At 38.8% G+C, this 21,121-nt stretch overlaps 1 protein-coding gene across 2 annotated transcripts in view; it reads right to left on the bottom strand.

Moving 5' to 3' along the window:
• Nucleotides 1-21,121, bottom strand: part of FBN2 (fibrillin 2) — a 170,309-nt gene that overhangs the window by 48,045 nt on the left and 101,143 nt on the right. For both annotated transcript variants that reach the window (XM_086479915.1, XM_086479916.1), the window contains exons 21-30: nt 18,138-18,275; nt 16,855-16,905; nt 16,236-16,361; nt 13,038-13,265; nt 10,364-10,489; nt 6,877-7,005; nt 5,240-5,365; nt 4,427-4,552; nt 3,478-3,600; nt 3,234-3,359 (exon numbers count right to left, since the gene is read on the bottom strand). In XM_086479915.1, the coding sequence (XP_086336041.1) occupies nt 3,234-3,359; nt 3,478-3,600; nt 4,427-4,552; nt 5,240-5,365; nt 6,877-7,005; nt 10,364-10,489; nt 13,038-13,265; nt 16,236-16,361; nt 16,855-16,905; nt 18,138-18,275 (1,299 nt within the window). The remainder of the gene's footprint in view (nt 1-3,233; nt 3,360-3,477; nt 3,601-4,426; nt 4,553-5,239; nt 5,366-6,876; nt 7,006-10,363; nt 10,490-13,037; nt 13,266-16,235; nt 16,362-16,854; nt 16,906-18,137; nt 18,276-21,121) is intronic.

Here is a 21,121-nt window from a genome sequence, read left to right as displayed (position 1 = left end):
AAGAGCTTTTCAAATACCTTGTCCACTATTTCTATTTGTCCCTTGAAATGATATTAACTAACAGTATTATATTATGACATTAAAGAGAGTCACTGGACTGTGGACAAAAAGGTGTTTGTGATATCTGTAGTTGTCTTTTTGAGTGAAGTAGTATGTCACGTGAGGCAGCCAAAGCAGAGGTGCACATCACATAAATTAAAAGTGTATTAATGGGGACATAATCAATAGTAGCTTGCCTTAAACCCCAATATAAGCACGCTAAAATAGTGTAATATTAGCATGTAAGTATTGTGTAACACTGTGATGGCACAGCCAGACACAGTTTTGCCTAAGGACGTGAGCAAGACTGCCAAAAGGACAAAGAAAGATGGGTGTTGCTGCATGTAGGACACATCAGAGTCACAGAAGTTGCCAGAAAAAGGACAGCAGAAGCACAAGGGATTACGTATAGGCAGGAAACAGGTACACCAGAAGAATGACTGGCAAGACAAGAAAACAAGATAAGCCCTACAAGGAGCAGAAGGGGCCCTCCCTCTTGTCAGCAGGGCAATAGCCTAAAAACAAGCATGAAAAATTGGAGATGACAGATCCACTTCAGCTCCAGGTCTCAAACGACTCAAGCCTGATCACCTTGAACTTTATGACTAAGTAACTCCAAGGGCTGGAAGCCAGTCAATGCAAACTACCATAACAGCTCTGTAGTATTGTATACTTGCATATAATTTAGAATATGACTGCTAAAATCTAAGGTTTTGTATGTGCAGTGACAATCATCAATATTGTCTAAGAACTGACTATTGGCAAATGTGTTGTTATTAAATGATTTCATTGATCTTCTAAATACTCTCATTACAGCAACCTGCATTTCCCTAGTATATTCAGTTGTCACACTATGTGGCAAAGGAAAGCTGCCAGGCTCTAAGTCTCCTCAGTTGCAGGAGCTGCAGACTTACCTCTCTAGTTTTGCTTGCTGAGATACCCCTGGAACATATGAATTTACCTGTTTCTTCCAAAATCCCACTGGAAAAGCCCGAACTATGAAGCGTATCAAATAGGAAACTCTTTAGCACCACAAGGTTACTTCAAATTCCTTCTCTTAGTAGCTCGTGACTATGAATAGCTCTGGCACAGCCTTCCATTTAGGTGTCGGAGAATGCCTGTGAATCATTGGCAGCTTTTTGGTATAGACCTATATCTACTACTGTGCTAAGCCATTAGAAAATATATAGGTAGGAAGTAATTTCTGTTAATCATCCCAAGTGTCTATGTATGTGTGGCAGGGCAAACTCCTTGCTGACAACAAACAAAGTCCCTCTGATGGTGAAAGATGCTGAAAGAAACTTCAAGACATTTCAAGAGAGGAATAAAAATCAAAATGTCTTTCAAAGCTGAGGTTAAGCGGGAATGAAAGAAAAGGTCAATTACCATTGTCCTAATGGTGTTGCTGAAAGCCAGTTTGGGAGAGGAAAAAGAGCAGAGATGTTAAGAGTATGCCCTTGAGAAGAAAATCTTCCAGAAGTTAGAGCTATCTCTGGCACATACAAAGACACAAAGCCACCACACAGGTAACATTCAAGGAGAAGTCAGGCTGCAGGTGGAGTGGGGAAAGACCCTTGCAGAAAGAATATGTGATACGCCACAACCAGGAAAGTTCTCCCACAACCATATTAAAAAAACCCAAACAAAACAGTCACAAGGAAAAACAGGGCATCAGGACTGTAAATGTGCTGTTTGCCAGATTCCCTTCCCAGACACCTCAACAATGTGACTGTTCAGCACCTGCTGCCTTGATGCAGACTGGTCTCAAGAGAGAGGCAAGTTTGCTACTGATGTCTCCCTGTTCTTCACAATTTCACTTAGTATTGCACATATGATGAAACCTTTCCATTAGGAAGAAAATCTCTCCTAAAAAATAATGCAGTTTGTACCTTAACCGTGATTTAGATTCTTATGCTGCACGCTAAATCTTCAAAATAGGCTTTCGACTATAATAAAAGCCTTTAACATTATTCCCGAATTTACCTCATCTAAAAGCTAAATAGTTTATAATTAAAGATCTGGTTAAAAACTTTTAGCTAAAACATAGTCTTAGTATGAGTTACACCTTTTTGACTTCATTCAAACAGCTCCAAGTTCACTAGTTAAATGTCAAAGATCATCTAATTTCACAGTATACTGTCAAATAAATATAAGATACTGCAAATATTTCTGCTGAAAAAAAAATCAAGTACTTTGTTAAAAGTAGTTAGGTCCAGTAAGAAACTGTAGTTACCCTAAAGGCTTTTTTTGACAAACTAGATGATGTTATTAGCAAGGAAAGCAATTACATGGCAAAAATTCACACTTTCTCACTGTAGGTTTCTAACCTTAATATCAGATACTGTTTTCCTAGAGAAGAACATTTAAGAGCAGTTGTGCATAAAATGAAGAAAAAAATTCCAATTTTACAGCTATAAGATGGCTAATATGAAAAAAAAATATGAAAAGATCTGTTCTAAACTTTCAAGTTGTTTGTGTAAACATGGGTATGTGTGCAAAACTGAAAACAAGAACCTGGAATAACACAAAAGTGAAGGTGAAAAGAAAATCTGAAACTCAATGCTAACTGTGGAAGAAAAGAGACAAAACCAGCTCGGGCCAGCTTTGCTCAGCATTACACATAGTTTCTCCTCAGTGTGTGTGTCTGTGTGAATGTGCACACGTGCGAAGTGAAGGTTTGTTTAACAGATGCTCACAAAATACAAAAAGATTTTGTTAGTATAACATCGATACGATACATATGAAACTTTATATTAAATATAAAAGGTAAGAACTTCATATAAACACCAAGATAAACTAAACAGGTTAGGTTAATTTGAGGAGATAGTTTTATTTTAATTTCCTTTATAATTACTCATAACTTTCTCTAGTTGAAGCAGTAATCTAAAATATTTACAAGAGACAGAAGAAAATGCTGTGACACTCAACGTCAATAGAGATATTGTAGAGGAATCACATAATTACAATTAAATCACTCCTATTTTTGGAACTATGTGATTCATCTTTATGGACTTTTCAATTTTTTCTTCTACCCTTCCTGACATCTTGCCTGATAGGCAAGAAAGACCTATACATTTACGTTTTATAACATACATAGTTTCAATACCCATTTTTAAGGATTCAGCAAAACATTCTAAAACATTAGCTGCGGAGTTTTTAGACTTGCATTAAATTTGGTGCATACAGCCACTTACCAATACAAGTTTTCATGTCCATAGAAGCCATAAATCCATCATAACAGAGACAGCGATATTCCCCTGGAATATTAGTACATTGCCCACCATCACAGATATCTGGATTGTTTTCACATTCATCAATATCTGGGGGGGAGGGAAGCAGATAATAATTCTGTCACTCTGGTACGGATCGGCTAAAAGAATACCATGTCATATCGGCTGAAAGATACGCTGCTGGAACTTCTAAGATATTAAAACCTACCTGCACATGTCCTGACATCTGGCATGAGAGCATAGCCATCACTGCAGCTACATTCATAGCTGCCTTCTGAGTTAGTGCAGTGGGTGTCACAGCCTCCATTCATTATCATACATTCATCAATATCTGGGGAAACAATATTAGCAGTAGTAAGTCTACTTTTATAACGAAAAGTCATCTTCTCTTGCCATTTTACTTAACAGATGAAACAGTTTATCAGTGATATGATTCTGAATTTTTATTCTCACTCTACCGTCTCTGATTTATATTTTGTTCAGCTTTCTCTCTTTCAAATACATTTTCATCTGTGGGAGCAACTGTCTACTTTTTGTTGTTGCTTCTGTTCATATGTATTACTACAGATGTAAAAAAAAAAGTGCAAAACACAACATGTGGAAAGGAAAGAAAGAAAAGCCCTCAGAAATTTAGGTTTCATTAAAGCTTGAAATGTAGCAAAAATTTATATTTGTGAAAAAAAAATAAACAAAACCAACAAATAAAAAAAAACTCTCAACACCTCTGTTCTCATTACCAATGTGATGACAACCACATAATTCAGTATTACTATAGTGAAGGATGTACAAGATGTACACAATAAGGAGAAAAAGTGAAAGAGAAACTAAATGCATGGGGCTGTTCTTGCTTGATCAAGAAATCAAGGAATATTTTCTGGTTGTTAGCTAAAGCTTCTGATTTTAATGGAGTCATACCATAAGAATTTTTTCTCTCAAAGTATTCTGCAGAGTTCAGTACAGCAACAATCTTTTTATATCTTCTTTATATTTTTAAGGTAAAAGAAAGGTCCATGATAGTTCATGATTTGCTTAATAGCAGATGAGAAGTTGGCCCTGCTCAGCTTCAAAAGGAAGGTAAGAAATAAAATAAAACCAAAGACAGAGGAAAGAATATACGCTGAAGCACAAATACATAGGTGAAGGTGTATAACACTTGCCTATGCAGCCTTGTCTGTCAGGAGTAGCCTGGTACCCAGAGTTACACGAACACTGGTATGTTCCAACCATGTTCACACACTTGCCACTTCTGCAGAGATTGTCACTTAACGAGCACTCATTTACATCTGGAAAAGAATAATTCAGAATGCAGACTCTGCTCAAATGCCAGAGAAAAAGGATGAGAGGCAGTATTTTAAACTGGTAGCTTTCAGGCTTTTTCAACTTCTTTCTCATGCTTAGCCTGCTCCAGTTCAAGGTACGGAGCTCTGAACAGTATGTTTAAGCCACTGTCCAAAGATTTGTTTCTGGTCTGTGAGCATGAATTGCACAGTCTGCTCATTTAAATCATTTCTTGAAGCAATGATGCATGAAACAGAAACAAAAGAAATAATATGCATTATGGGTTTTTGCCTTTTTTCCCCACCATTTTGGTGATTACGTGCAAAAAGGAGAGCTGCATTTCAATAAGGGACAATACTTTTCTGTGACTATAGGAATGAAATTCACTTTGTGCTTGTATGTCTTTTACTTGAAAGCTGCCATCATGAGTGGCACAGTCCTTTGAGTTACTAAATAATCCCTAAGAGCCCTGATAAAATACTCCTCTTTGAAGTCAATAGCATTAAGGGCACTGGAGATTTTACAGGATCTGTTATAAGGTTTTAATTTGAAGATATTCATATAAAGGAGGAGCATGAATTTGTGTAAGACATTCCTGAGACCACATCCTTGCCAGAGACAAGAAGTTTTCATAGCACAAATGACCACTCTTCTTAGGAAGCTGAAGACTACTATTCTGAGTTGAAACTCACCTATGCATTCCTCACGTGATGGTGACAGCTCATGTCCCAAAGGACAGTCACACTGAAAACTCCCTTCGGTGTTCACACATGTGCCACCTCTACACAGCAGAGGGTTGCGTTCACATTCATCAATATCTGTGAAGAAACCACGATAAACAAATACAAAATCATTACTAAGGAGCGATAAATACAAAAGCAATGCTCAATGTCTGTAAGTGACGAAATCTGGAGGTCAGAAATAAAATAATGTTTCATTGAAGCAGTGCTGCTCATTTCCTCATATTGCATAACAGTGCCAATAAAAAACCCTACACATTATTAACTCTAAAATGTACTATTTTTCCTCTCAGGCAAACCAGAAACTCATCATTCAAAATTAAGTATTCTAGGAGACACAGGACACGTACTCTCCACTTATTTATGTGACATCTTGCTTCCTTGCCTATATGTTACAGGTATCTCCTTCACACAGTATTGATTCTCTGTATTTGTACTATGTCTTTCATGAAGGCTATTCAGGTTCCACAGTTTAAGTTCTTTGTTGTGTTCATCTGTGATTCAGGCAATGATTTTTGCTGACTTTTGGAATCTAAAACCATCACAATTTGCAAGAAATCAAGTACAGGTGACACAGGAGGCCTGCATGGCCTCCTGGCACTCAGGGGCATAGGATCACTTATTTGAGTTCAATGACAAGCACAAAGGCTCCTTACAAAACTCAAACACAAAAAGGAAGCATAAAATAGGCAAAAGCAAGGACAGGTGATGCGGGAGAAATACAGAGGCATTGTCTGAGTGTACAGGGATGGGGTTAGGAAAGCCAAAGCCACCAGGAGTTCACCCTGGCAAGGGCTGTGAAGGGTGTAACAGCAGCAGCAAAAAGATGAAGGGTAATGGGGAAAGGGAACTGCTGACAAAGGACATGGAAAAGACCCATGACTGCTGAGAGAAAGCTGGCCAATGCAGTTTTGATGCCACTCCTGACCATCCTTAAAAGGCCATGGAAATTAGGCAAGGATCTTTAGGGTGGGAGGAGAAGGAAATGTCAATCCAATCTTCAAGAAGGGTAAGGAGGAGGACCCATTTAGTCTCATCAAGATGACAATCTCAGACTTTTTATTTTCACTACATATTATTTCATTATGTATTTCACGAAGTACCCCACAATACCAACTCAAGATTTTTAAAGGTGGCTAGCAACTTTTGGTGTCTCTATATCTATTGTTAAACTTCAGACAGATTAAAAAGACGTGACTTTGCAGGAAATGCTCTCAGAATTTCCTGAGTCCTAGAAAATTCGAGGAAAAGTGAATTACACTAGTTTTGAAACTCCAGCCTTCTATTCCTAATTTTATCAAATGTTTGGATCCTTCATTAACCATTTTTAAACTACATGAATGAATAGTTGCTACCATTCTGAAATATCTATACAGGAATGTGTAAAAGTAATTAGCAAAAAGAACAAGAAAGTTATATGCATAGTTCAATTATCTGTCCTATAAACTGTTTATCTGTCTCACTTGTCCAAGAAGTCACAATAATTATACATACGAAGTGTGGAGTGAAGCAGAGCCAGTATAGTACAGAGTACAGTCAGGCTTTGTACAGTAAATGGACCGACTCCAGGTCATCCTGGAAACACTTACCCATACAGTTCTTCATCATCATAAATCCACTTTCGTAACCATCAAAGCACTCACACTCAAAGCTTCCAGGAGTGTTGACACAAGTACCACTTCCACATAAGTCTGGGGAGATCCGGCACTCATCAATATCTATTTTACAGTAATGGAGAGGTAGAAAAATCAAACAGAGCTTAAGGTTATCCTGATTTCACAGAAGTGAACACTTGGCAATTATAAATTAACTCTACAGAATCACATATAGTATATAAATCAACAGAGAAAAATGACATTCATTTAACATTTAAAGGAATATCTGATTATGTGAAACATTCATAATGCAATGCCTTCAGAGCTCTCAACTATAGATTAAACTATGTAACAAGCAGGCATCCATTAAGTGTCATTAAGGTTAGATTTCTAAGGAAATGACTAACTGTAACAACTTCTGAGTTTTTATTATTACAGAGGTACCAACTGACTCCATGACTACAGTGCCATTGCTTATTTATTAAATTGCTTATTATGAAGACATTGCCCATGGCAGGGGGGTTGGAACTAGATGATCTTTCAGGTCCCTTCCAACACAAACCATTCTGTGATTCTATGATTTATCCAGTAGAAGCATTACAAGCTTATATATACCTTCTCCATTAGGAATTAAAGTAGCTCCATTGAAAGCTAGATTTACAGTTCACTGGTTATATTATTAGATATGGTTGAATGAAACTTACTGTGGAAAACTACAGCAGATTTGTAGAAGGTAAAACAAGAAGAGAAGGAAGAGCTCTTTGTAAGTAGTGAGGCACGAAGCTAAAGAGGAATTTGTAATTTGGATATGATGCAACGAAACAGGGCAGTGTTGAAGGAAAGGACTGAAAAGATGAACTGGATAGCCTGCTATGTGCTACCACCTCACATATTTCCAGATTGCTCTCTTCCTTGCTCTGCTGCCGATCCAGTGTTTTTGGGGTAAACTAGGATTCAATGCCTTTGTTTCATGTTCTCCACTATACCCTCTACCTTCAGCTTCATTCACTACTGTGCCATTAATTCTTACATGTTAAGAAGTCATGAAGTCTTTACAGGGAATAAAAATAACAGAATATCTGAAACAATGAGGACATTAGTCCAGGAGAGGGCACACGCTTGGTTCTGTCATCCAAGAAGTCCAGGGAGCAAGGAATCAGAGAAGAGCATCAAGATGTTCACAGCAAGCTGGTGAGCTGGGTAGCAGACTCATTTCCTTAATTGCAGAAAACTAGTCAAGTATAAGCTTAACTAAGGAAACTGCTAAAGATTTAAAACAGTTCTTTTTTCACTACATGCAAGAGTCTCTTTTGCCTCTGTGTCACTCCCCATGGCCAGGTTTCTGCCAGGTGAAGATACTTCAGTCCTCACACACAGACGTGTGGAGGTGTCAGATGGCAACCCATGTGGGGGGCCTGGGATGTGACAGAGTATCTGGCCTCCTGCAGGCTTTATAAAACATTTTGTTGCCAATTTAAAATTAAAAAAAGTCATTGTGTTTAATAAAACCTGGTTCTCTACAGCTGCTCAGTGGAACATTTTCATCAGAACAAACTTTGAATGGAAAACAGAACCAAAAAAAGCTTTTGTAGGTAGTTTTCTGACCTGTTTTTGTTAGTTCAGAAATAAAGTTTGTTAAATGCATTTTTCATTAATGCAATCACTATAAAAACAAGGAAATCACCAGTTAGAGCAACATTAACATCGAGACCAACCTCAGTTAACATGCCTTACCACCCACACTTCGTATTACTTAGACTCATTGATAGACGCCTTTGTGGTACGACAAAACCTCTTTCCCTTTCAGCACAGAGCCACCCACAATGCAGGCGTCCAGGTTCCCATAACCAGAAAACTATCAATCTTATCTTCTGTTTCAGCTTTTCCAGGCAGTAAATAACAAAATATCAAACTTTTAAATTAAATGCATGTCTCTTCTTGTATTAACATTTCACTGATGTCAGAATTGCAGAGATGCTTCTGTGTGTACTTGGCTATCAAATCTAAACGAAAATTAATTTGCACTGGACTCTCTAAGTTCATTTGGTAATACAATGACTAGATAGTAAGGAATGAGTATCAAGTTAATCTGTATGTTGAAACATTGAACTAGGCTTCGCTGGTGATCCTTACTGATTTTTCAGGTTGTTCTGATAGAATATGACCTGAGCATCTTTAACAACAATTAAAAAAATTCCTAATTTACGTTTACAAGAAGAATGTCACATTTATTAAAGAATCACTTTCTAAAAGGAAAACTTAAGACACTTGGCCATTCTGTCCAAAGATTAAGCTCTTAGAAACTGAAGGAAATGAATGACACTCTTTCCAGACAACCAAACTATGCATCAAGTGCAAGTTCCTTTAAAATGCCCCAGGGACACGGTAGAGTCACCACCACTGGATGTTTTCAGGATGGACAGGGAGCCAGATAATCTCATCTAGGCTCTCTTTCCCACAAAAGGTTTGAACAGATGATCTGTGGGATTAAGTGCACCCTCAGCAGGCTTGCCGGTGACACCAAGCTGTGTGGTGCGGTCAACAGGCTTGAGGGAAGGGAGGTCATCCAGAGGGACCTTGACAGGATGGAGAGTTGGACCCATGCAAACCTCATGAAGTTCAACAAGGCCAAATGCAAGGTCCTGCATCTGGGTCAGGGCAATCCCAAGCACAGATACAGGCTGGGTGATGAGTGCATTTGAGAGCAGTCCTGGGGAGAAGGTCTCAGAGGTGCTGGTAGATGAAAAACCGAGTATAAGCCAACAGTGTGTGCTTGCAGCCCAGAAAGCCAATCACATCCTGGGCTGCATCAAAAGAAGTGTGGCCAGCACGTTGAGGGAGATGATTATGCCTCTCTACTCTGCTCTTGTGAGGCCCCAGCTCTGGGGGCCCTAGTATAAGAAAGACATGGACCTGCTTGAGCGGGTCCAGAGAAGAGCCATGAAGATGATCAGGGGGCTGGAATACCTGAGGACAGGCTGAGAGAGTTGGGGTTGTTCAGCCTGGAGAAGAGAAGGCTTCATGGGGGGCCTTATAGCAGCCTTCCAGTACTTAAAAGGGGCCTACAGAAAAGATGAGGAATGACTCTTTATCAGGGAGGGTAGTGATAGGACGAGGGGTAACAGTTTTAACTTGAAAGAGCGTAGATTTAGACTAGGCATTAGGAAGAAATTCTTTATGATGAGAGTGGTGAGGCATCGGAACAGGTTGCCCAGAGAAGCTGTGGCTGCCCCCTCCATGGAAGTGTTCAAGGCCAGGTTGGATGGGGCTTTGAGCAACCTGGTCTAGTGGAAGGTGTCCCTGCCATGGCAGGGGTGGTTGGAACTGGATGATCTTTGAGGTCCCTTCCAACCCAGAACTGGATGATCTTTGAGGTCCCTTCCAACCCAAACCATTCTATGAATCTATGATCTTTTGAGGTCCCTTTCAACCTGGACTATTCTATTATCCTAGGAGAAACTGTGGAAAATGAAAGACTTACCTGTACAGTTTCTTTCCTCCATATCTAAAGTAAACCCACTGTTACATCTACATTTGAAACTTCCAATTGTGTTTCTGCATTTACCATTTATGCACATACCAGGGAACACTTTACATTCATTAATATCTATGAAATAAAAACAAAAGAAAATAACATTTTTAACCACACACAAAAAAAATATATATAATTAATGAGAAATTCCTGTTTCTTCTTACCAGCTGTATTGGGCACAAAATGCACAGTTTGGGTTGCAGGGAACTGGAGGGATGGCCTCCTTCTACACAGGTCAGGAGAACAGAAAAATGAAACTGAGAAGGCAAGCAGGAGGGGATGTTGTGGAGACACGACTGGAGATGCACCCTTGCAAGGCAGAACTCCACGTCTGAGGAAGAACCCCTGAGGGTCTGCCACTCCTGGAGGACTTATGTCAGGGTGGAGACACACCTGAGGGATCACAGCCTGTGGAAGACCCACAGAAGGGCAGGGACATCCCTGAGGGATTGGAGCTGTGGGTGACCCACCACAGGGTCTGGACATGCCTGAGTGACTGTAGCCTACAGGTGATCCAAGCAGGGGCAGGAACACTCTGAGGGACAGTGTCTCATGAAGGATGCATGCTGGGGCAGAGACGCCTCCAAGGGACTGTGACCCACATGCAACCCCTGCTGGGACAGGGAGATCCTTAAGGGACCATGACCTTGGGTAATCCATGCTGGGGCAGGGACATCCCCCAGGGACAACAGTACATGAGTAATCCAGACTGTGGCTGGGACATCCTGAAAGAGCACGGGCTGTGGACAATCCATGCTGGAGTAGGAACACCCCTGAGGGCCTCTGTCCCATGGAGGAGCCCATGCCAGGGCACAGGAAATGAGTAAGGAAAAACAATCAGCAAAACAAAAGGCTAAGCCACAAATGGGTGACAAAGAGAAACCACTGCAGAGTCCCCAAGGCCCTGTGGTAATAACTGCCTCATCCATGGGACTAGCAGGGCTGGACACCAGTAAGGGTGGAGGAGAGGTGCTGGGCTGAAGACAAGCCTGGGAGTAAGGGAGAAAAGATGTTTTCCTACCCACTAAATTGTTCATGCTTTCTTTGCTTCTCACTACACAAACCAGTAATTTAAAAATGTATGTTAATCAACAATCAACTAAATTCAGTGAAATTCTTCAAGTTGAGACTCTTTTGCCCAGGATGCCAGTATGTGCTCTGTTTTGCTTTTTAACACAAACAACATTCACAGTGTCCTGAGACAACTTGTAAAAGATGTAATTATTACCTGGTTGACTGGGGCTTTTTTAAAATTGAGATTGCCAGAGTGATATCTGGAGTTCAGTTCAGAAAAGTGTAATTTTTCTTTTGTAGAATTTCAAATTAAATATTTCACCCCTTCTAAATACATTTTGCTGGGCAGATGGATAACACAGGCTGTTAAAAGTACCTTGCACGGGACAAATAAAGGGTTTCCGTGTGTCAGCCTCTCTCATATGCACCCCTGCAACAGTTTTTACAAACTTGAATGTGCTTTTCTTACACTCTATGGTATAATTTGCTGGACAAATGTCCTTATCCAAGAATCATCTTTGAGGAAACAAAATTCTCTCTCCTATGTATTAGTTTGAATGGAAGAAAGGTGTGTTCCAAATACAAAAGCAGAAACAAGAAGCAAAGCCTTACAAAAAATCTTGGAGCAGACACGATTTTATTATTATTAAATAACTAAGATATTTTTATTTCTAATTAAATAAATTTTAATAAACAATATTATTAGTATTAAATTCCTTATTTGTTTAGTATATCACCACTGACCGCTGAGAGCTTTGGCTGAGATAAGTAACTCCAGAAAATCAGAGCTTACAGTGAAGCAGAGGTCCAAACTGTTAAAGTTTTCTCAAGCAACTCAAAATATTTCAAGACAAATGCTTCACATCGTTTTAAAAATAAATAACATACTAAAACATTTCCAGATCACCTCATCTTCTACACACAGAAATTTACAGTTTTTCTTCTCAGATCTCAGTCATCTAAAATATCTCAGTCCTTGTTCCTTAGTACTTTTCAGCCTCTTCAATTTTTTGTTCTACAGTAGATGAAGCTAGTAAAAACCGGACAAAAGGCTTTTATTTACTTCTTTATCACTGCAGCTCCATGTTATCATTGCCCTTATAATTTTAATGCAACAGAGACCCTTCCCTTTCAATCACTTCTTAATTCTGCAAATCACAGAAGGAATGCATCCTTCTTCAGTCTCTCTTTCAGAGAACTCTGGCAAAATTCTAGTATATGTTTACACCTTAACTCCATGACTTTATGGAACTTCATCTGACCCTCAGTTCAGTCTTTGCAAAGCACTACCTTAAAAAAGGTGCATATTTTCTCATCATTTAGAGCTCCCCTCCCTTCAGTCCTGTCATAGTAATTTCCTTTTTCACCTTACCAAATTCAAACTTTGCAACTTTTTCTTTTAGGCTCCTGTAATACACTTGGGCATCATGCAAGCAGAGACTTTCCCACTGTAAGTGGACAGTAAGGTCCGCTCTTTCAGGCAAACATCTTTATAACATTTCTCATTGCAAGTATGTAACAAACATAGACACAAATCCTGGCATTTCTTTAGAATATTCACCCAGATGTGCCTACCATTCATGTCTTAGATCCATGAATGAACCCTTACCTTTATAAAATGGCCTGCCAGTTAGAATATCTCCCCTGTTGGAAAAGCCAGGACCTCTGGGGCACAGAGCCTCATATTCCTTGGTGTCAGGCTTAGGACACTCCTCGCAGTCGGAGCCCCAGGCAGCCCCCACAGCACAGCAGCAGGCATCCATACGAAACTTGCCAGGCACAGACTGAATGCACTCATCTTCATCCCATTTCAGGTAGCATTGCTCCATGCGAATATCTGCTCATTTTACAACAACAAATAGGCATTTTACCCTTAGCTAAAGTTTTCTGTTTTTCAGAAGCATCTGTTTCTGAGGCACAAGTACACGTGAGGCCAATTTTCTGGGAGACAGATTTCTGCTCAAGACTCTACACTTCTCCATAATGTTCAACCATTTGAAGTTGCTAATATTGCAATACAGTTACATTTCTGGATCTATGTTGTACCACATAAAAGCACAAGTGTTTCTTTTGTTATCTCCCAAGACGAAGATATACCATTACTCTGACATGATTGTGCTTTTCAAGTTTCTATGTGTATTTGATAAGACAGAGACATATATTTCTTTACTGTATCTGGTAGTCTCATTCACAAATTGACCTGCATTCTTTGTTAAAAAAAATATTCCTACCTATGTTTATATTATTAAATTAATAATACAAGGAATACAGTAAAAAAAAAAGAAGTTGCTGTCCATTGTTAGGCTTACTTTAACACCAGTTAGCAGGAGAAAACAATATGGTTTCCAGAAAAATTAATTACGGTTATACTCAAGGGTCCCATTCACAGAAAAGCATGTCAACCAAAAGACACGTCAAGCAAGCGTACAAGTAAAAGCTGTACTTGCATACCCAACTGTCAGGAGAAGCACCACACACTGGTCTGCACAGAGAAAAAAATTAGCTTTGCTATATCTCACATACAGTAAAAAATAACAGTAATAACCCCTTTGAAAGTATCAGTACATTCCACACTTTTTATCTATTTGTATTTCAGTAAAGAAAAACAGTTTAAGACTTTTAGAAATTTTTTTAGTATTTGTTAAAATATAAAATCGGTATAAAAATGGGTTAAGTCTTTGCACGTTAATCTCTAAGACACAAGAGAATTTCCATGCTCAATTTCCAAAATTCTGGCAAAAAATACCCATCGTGGGAAATGGACAGTATCAGTTACACAATGCTAGAGAAGATGTCTGTGATACTATAGAGAAATGTATTGAAAGCTCAATGCTGTTCAGGAAAAGAGAGTTATTTTCAGTGTGTAAGGAAGATCACAAGGACACACCATGTATTCTGTTCTATGTCCGTATTCTAGACCCTTTTGACGTGACTGAAATGGACTGGAGGTCAAGCCGCATTATCAGGATAAATGTAAGCATCAATGTTTCGTATGATATACTGGACTGGAAGTTAGGCTTTAGCAAACCTAACAGAACTCTTAAATGCTTAGCGCAAAAAGCTTTGGAGAAGATGTAAGATCTAAAAACACTGATGAGATGCTGAACTGTTTTCCATACAAGACCTTCAAAGTTGTGCAGATTCTTTATATAAATTTACCCTACGGACATCTGAAGACAAATAATTTAGAAGCAAGTATAATAAATGGAAATTGTTCAAAGAATACTCATGGTTTTCTGTAAACTATTCCACATCAAGATTGTATTTATGTTCATATCCAGAGAATCAGCAAGCATACTGCTAATAAATATTTGTTTGCATTAAAATCACTGTAGTAGATCCTTCAGAAAATAAACATATTTCAGAAATAACATAGTGCACAGTGCTTGTTTAGCACAGGAGAAGGCACATATCTTGTAACCTTAAAGGTCATTTTTTCATTAAAATAATAAAAGGGAAGATGGCTTTGAGGGTAAAGAAATCCTGAGTCTTGCTTGAAAATGGCAGGTTTTCATCATCTCTATCAATGACAATTAAATTCACACCTATCCCTATCAAATTTCTCATTAGGAAATAATACAGAGTTGATGGCCACAAATGCCAGTGGCTGGCAACAGAGTTTGGGGGGGGGGTTTGGGGGCGGGGTGAAATATCAAGTAAAACTTAACATGCAAAACTGTGTATGATATGCACAAACATAACAGATATGTGCATCTGGGCAGACTTGGTTTTGAATTGTTTCTTTTTCCTGAGAAATTCATAATGATTATACACATCGCTTAATTTCAAAATTCCATTTAATGTAAAAAAATATCTCTAAAATTACATTCACATTAAAAGCCGCCACAACCTGGTAACTATTTGTGTCAGCTACTGGTAAGGCATAGTGCAATTAAAGCAAAAGTGTTTGCTTAAATCTGAATTTGCTTGAGGGAAAAGAACACTGTTGAAATAAAAAAATAAAGGTTAGAGCAGAAAAATCCTTGACATGAAGAAAGGGCTGATTTTTTTTTTTTTTGTTCTGCTGCACTGTTTCCTCGAAAGAAATCAATACTGTCAGTAATCATATTTTTACAGTACTTAGAACTGGTAAGAAAAAATCATATAGATTCCAGAATCTATTCTAAACATCTGGTATCCTCATTTTATCTTTTTTCATCTCTAACCATTGATTTCTAAATATGCAGGTTAATAACACTAACTACACTTCCTACAGGATACTTCTGTTTTCTTGGACTTACACAGGGGTTCAGTATTTTTCATACCTGAAGTATTCCCTAGAGAAATACGTCTTCACAGACATCATGTTTTGTCATTAGAAGATACTAATCTGTACAACAAAGATGAAGTCTTATTTTTAGCTATACACATTTTGATTACTTCCATACAGACCAATTTTCACCAGCATATTCATGCTACAAGGTAGTACCCGAGTTTCACAATATGACTAGATAGCAATAGAGAAGAGCACTGTTCACACTGTGTTACAAGCTGCTGGCTGACCAGCTGACCGCTTATCCTACTTAGCTCCCATCTAGTAGGGTAGGGTAGCACTCTAGCAAAACCTATCGACTGCACTGCGAGCAAATCAACTCCGAACACATTCATATTCCCCCAACGGATTAACTTCCCTGAACTGGCACACACATTTGATATCTAAGCAGGCCCAAACTAAAACATACACTTAACAAACTGCTTTTGAAGGAATTCAGAAACAAACTAAATATCCTTTCGCAACCCTTTGAGAACAATTTTGGACAACTGTTGGACACAGCTAAAAAGCTGGCAGAGTTAAGTGTGCTCTTACCTAAACACACTCGCCCTGTTCCATCCAGTGTCAGTCCTTCAGGGCACTCACAGTGGAATGAGCCTCTGCTGTTAATGCACCGCCCGTTGGGACAAACCCCCGGGAAAACATCGCACTCATTTACATCTGTTGGGGAAACAAAGAGTTGAGTTACATGCTAATTTGGAGGAGACAGATACAGCTTTATTCAGAATCTAAGCTACTTGAAAGAAATCAAGAAATTTCATCCATACTGTACTAAGGTCTGAACACTGTTCTGAACAAGCATCTGTCTCAGTCTCAAAGGGCTCTTGCAGGATCTTCAAGTCACAGGACACTAAGATGCCACATTCTCATCTTTAAGACAAGATGATGGATATGGCTGAGAGAAAGCAACAACTAAAAAGACTAAATGCATTTTGAAGGAGCAGTTCCATTTTCTTTGTATCTTTTTGATATTCTCCAACAAACAGTGTAACATAACACTTCCCAACAGTCAGTAACTGTTTGTAAAAACATTAATCTAAGGTCAGTATGATTATGTCTGACAAAAACAACAATATAACAAATCCCCTTTTATTTCATTTCCATTTTATTAAGAAAAAAAGGCGACATCTTGAGTAAGAAGCAAAAACTTCACCTTCACAGGTAAGACCCTTCACTCTGGCAAATCCTCTTGAGCAAGCCGTGTCTGGAATCAAGCCAGAAAAATATATCACTGCTTTAGAATATAAGAATATAGGAGTAAATAATTTAAAAATAAATGTATCTTTGGAATTCTCTACTAATTTGACTGTATAAGGCGGTGAGTGCTCTAGCCTCAATCAAAAAAAGTACTGACTCATACATGCTACTTAAAATGAGTGAATAGTTGAGGAAATTAAATCATAATTACTTTTTAATGTGTTTTCTCTAATGAAGACCAGAACGCTCAGCATCTAATCATATCAATCTCTTCACTCAGATGCATTGGAAAGGTGTATTTCCTGTAAAGTTGCCTGAAGATTTAAAGCTTTAGTGATGCCAGTTATCACTAATGGCTTTTTTTCCACTGCAGCTTAATAAAGGATCTGAGCAACAACATTATTTTAGGATATGGTATGTAAAATGTAGCATGATGTAGTGATCTGAAAGCTTGCTGAAATTTAACTAGTTACAGAATAGGAAATTAAATGGCCAAAAGTACCTAGTCTGAACTAATCAGCTCTCTAGACTGATTAGGTTTTAGTTAGTTTTACCAGTCTAACCTGACCATGCTGCTTCCTGGAGTCCAAAGTAATATCTTTGCTCGATGTTGCACTGCACGGTTAAGAGGTCTGTTGGATGTTGCTTGCACCATGCTTGTTAGATGGGATACATGTGCCCACAGTTATCATTCCAATTAAAAATGAAAGGCTAAAATGTCCTGACACTGGTTCAGCTGCAGGTGGCGTTATCCAAACTTCATGGGGAGAATGTGGCACAGTATTTTTTCCACCAACTAGAGCACAGTTAGCATTCCTGCTTCCAACTTCTAGACCTAGCCCTGTAATCTAATAGCAGTACTATTCTGCAATCAATAATTGTACATAAACTATGTGTTTGAAAACAGCTGGGAAAGTGTTAACAGCTAGCAACATAAAAAGCCCTCAAGACTTTTACCAGATATTTCACTTTATTATTATAGTCCTTACTTCCCTACCCCAATGCACAGTCCCTGTGGAGATGAAATTAAAAGGTTTATTCACATTTTATTTCCTGGTAACTTCAAAGTTACTAGAATAATCTCTGATGGTGGAGATTACAAGTGATGCTAAATAAGACAACTCCATTTCATAGTTTTTTTTTTGTGTTGTCTGTTTGTTTTCTATAGAGAAAATGACGAGAATCTATCTAGTGGTACTTCCTCTCTTCTCCCAAAAGATGCAGGACATCAGAGCATACCTAATTCACATCGCTCACATGGGCTGCCCCAAGCTGCTCCTAAGGTAGCACAGCATTCAGATTTCAGTGTAGCACCATTGATGTTGACTTCACAGCGACTGTCTTGGATGTTAAGCCAGCAAGTCCCCTTCAGGCTATCTGCAGCAGAATAGAAAACAATATAAAATTGTCACAGCAAAAAGAGCTGGCATGCCATGTTCATGCCACCAGTAGACAAAGTACTAAGGGAGTGCAGGCTTCCTTTTAAAAGAAAATGTTCCAGCAGAGTAATTTTATACACATTTTAGCTTAGAAGTGGTGGAAAGGAATAGCACTATATTAAAAGTGAGCAATAGAGCACACTGCTTGAGGCATTTTATAGTCCAGGTCCCATGATTAGCAGAGGTCCTCCAGATATTACAGTGGATTCATTTATTTACTTTATCTAGTGACTGATCAGTCTAAAATACACAAGTTACCAGAAAAGCAGAGGTTACAACCTGGGACTCCACCTTCCAGTTGACTGCCTGAATCACCGGGTTGTGAAATCCAGGTGCTCTTGCCTTTCTCTCACTCAGCAAACCTTCAAGGTTGCCAGGAAGGAAATAAAGAAAAAAACGTGTGGGACAGGGGTGAGCCATATTCTTTCAGGGGTCTGGTTCTGCTGGTGCATTAGCTATCCTTTAAGCACTCCTTTTAGGTCATACTACACGATCACTCCTTTTAGGTCATGCTCCTGAGAGCTCGGCCCCAGCACACCCAGCTCCTGAATCACAAACTGGATTGCCAGGCTGGGAACACAGACCAGCTCAGGGCAAACCCGTTCCACTAAGTGCCCAGCCATGTCAGGCAGCACCTGCTGCCCAGGCTAGATGGTCACGGAGCAGAGGAGAGATTTTCAGCCACAAGTATTGTCTCTGCTGCCTGAAATCCTCTGAAATTCTCTTTTAGGTACTCTAATCTCCAAGTCTTAAAATCCATGTTTTCAGTGCCCAAGCTGTTTTTTAAATTGTCAGTTAAATCCAAAATCTGTTATATATTTCAAAAGTTGTACCGAGAGAACCTTTTTTCAGTACCTTTACACTGTTACACTTGAAAGGCATACAATTTCTTGAAGAGACAGCAACCTTTGTGATCAGCTAGCACAAGCAGTCTGTAAAGATCTAACCCAGATTGCGAGGTCAGCCTGGGTAGAGTTTAAATGCATGTGCATACTCAGAGTTCAAAGCTAAGCAAGTGGCCCAGATGAATTTAATGAGATGACTAATGAAAGAGGAATAGGATTTGGCTCTAAGATTTACATATATTATATGTACAAAAAGCCAGACCATCTATTAGGTGCTGTTGATCAATATTACTAATACCTCATAGAATCATTCCAGGTTATTTTCTTCAAACTACCTCAATTTTTCTACAAAATTGTCATATTATAAAATTACGTAGACCCCAGAGAACATAAACGTTCTTTGGCTAAAATAAGAGAAAAAAAAAAAGATGACTGGAATCAGCCCTAGAAACTGGGACAATGTACTTCATTAACAGTACAACAGTAGTATAATTTAGGTTAATGTTGGTCTCAAACATGTGGGGCAGAACACCACACTTAAACAAGTGCACAAACCAACGAGGGGTATAGAAGAGTGGAAGAGGCAACTTTTCCACACCTTGATCAGCTTTAGCTAACAGTCAAGACTTGAGTTAACATACCAAGACCAAAGACAAAACCTGGACAGTCATTAGCTGGGTTGGCTCTCAGCCAACATGGGATGGCCATGTCCCTGGCCATCGTATGTTCCAAATTCAGTGACCAAGATAGAGAGAGGGAATATAGGTTCTTTAGATGCTCTCTTATGCCACATCCAGATTGCTGGCCATACATTGATGTCTCTGCTTTACGTTATCAAAATGTAAATGCTTCCATTGCTTTATTCACTAGAACTTTCTTGAGCTCAGTATTAATTATTTTCAGTAGTGAACTTTACTAGGTAGAAAAATCACACCAGTATTTCAAAAATTATTTAAACTATACAAATTAACAGGTGACTTCCCTCACACCAGCTGCACTTACATTATCCTGCCAAAGTCTGCTTGTCTTATCTTTTTCAGTCTATGAGTTAATTTCCTTTATTTTACATAATCTGTTTTATCCAGACAAAATCTACAATGGTGAAAAAGTTATGCAGCATCAAAGTATGCTTTCTGTTGCCTGTATCTCTTTGATTCTGACTTGAAGAAGAATGCATACTACAGGCAGATGGCAGCCTACTTATCGTGCACTATATGAATTCCACAGATCTTGACTAAAACATGCATAAAAAGCATATATTAAGAGCATATATCAAAAAGCATGCACAAATGGCAGTATCCCTACTGTACGAGCATTTCTCAATAGCCATGCAACACTTGCACCACCAACAGATGTATTTCAAAAATGATTCCACAGCTTCAATATTGCAAACGCTGTCAGTATGCAAGCAAGAGAAATGCAAAAATAGATCAACATATTTTTTGAATGCTTTTATTATAACTGCTGAATAGCTGAACCCTCATTTGCTGGAAGTTTGAGCTTAAATTTGAGCACAAATATTGTGACTCGAATTCTGACTGTAATTTCAGCAAGTCTTTTTTTTCTTTATCCAGGAAAGCTCACAGGAGACAAACGGCTCACATCTACGCTCGATTTCTACAAGTAATATGGATGCAAATGGCTCTGGCCTCCTGGTCCCTCCTCCTTGAGGCTAAGTAGACTCAGCAAAGGAACCAGAGAAACTGACAGACTGAAGTCTTCTATCCACAAACTGAGTAAAGAACATGCATCAGCCATATAGCTTCTCCATATACGATTAATCTAATGTGCCGTACATGACCTGAGTCCACAAGACAGTGAAAACTGGCAACGAGACCAAGTAGCAGCAAACACATTGGAGCAATAAATTGTAAAAATAAAATTAAAAGTGATGTTATGTTAATCCTTTCTTATTTTAATATTGTTGTAATGTGCTTTT

This window comes from Leptosomus discolor, chromosome Z (genome assembly GCF_034619465.1).
Source record: "Leptosomus discolor isolate bLepDis1 chromosome Z, bLepDis1.hap2, whole genome shotgun sequence".
NCBI lineage: Eukaryota > Metazoa > Chordata > Aves > Leptosomiformes > Leptosomidae > Leptosomus > Leptosomus discolor.
The sequence above is the reverse complement of the archived record's forward strand: the minus strand, read 5'-3'. Positions and strand labels throughout refer to the sequence as shown.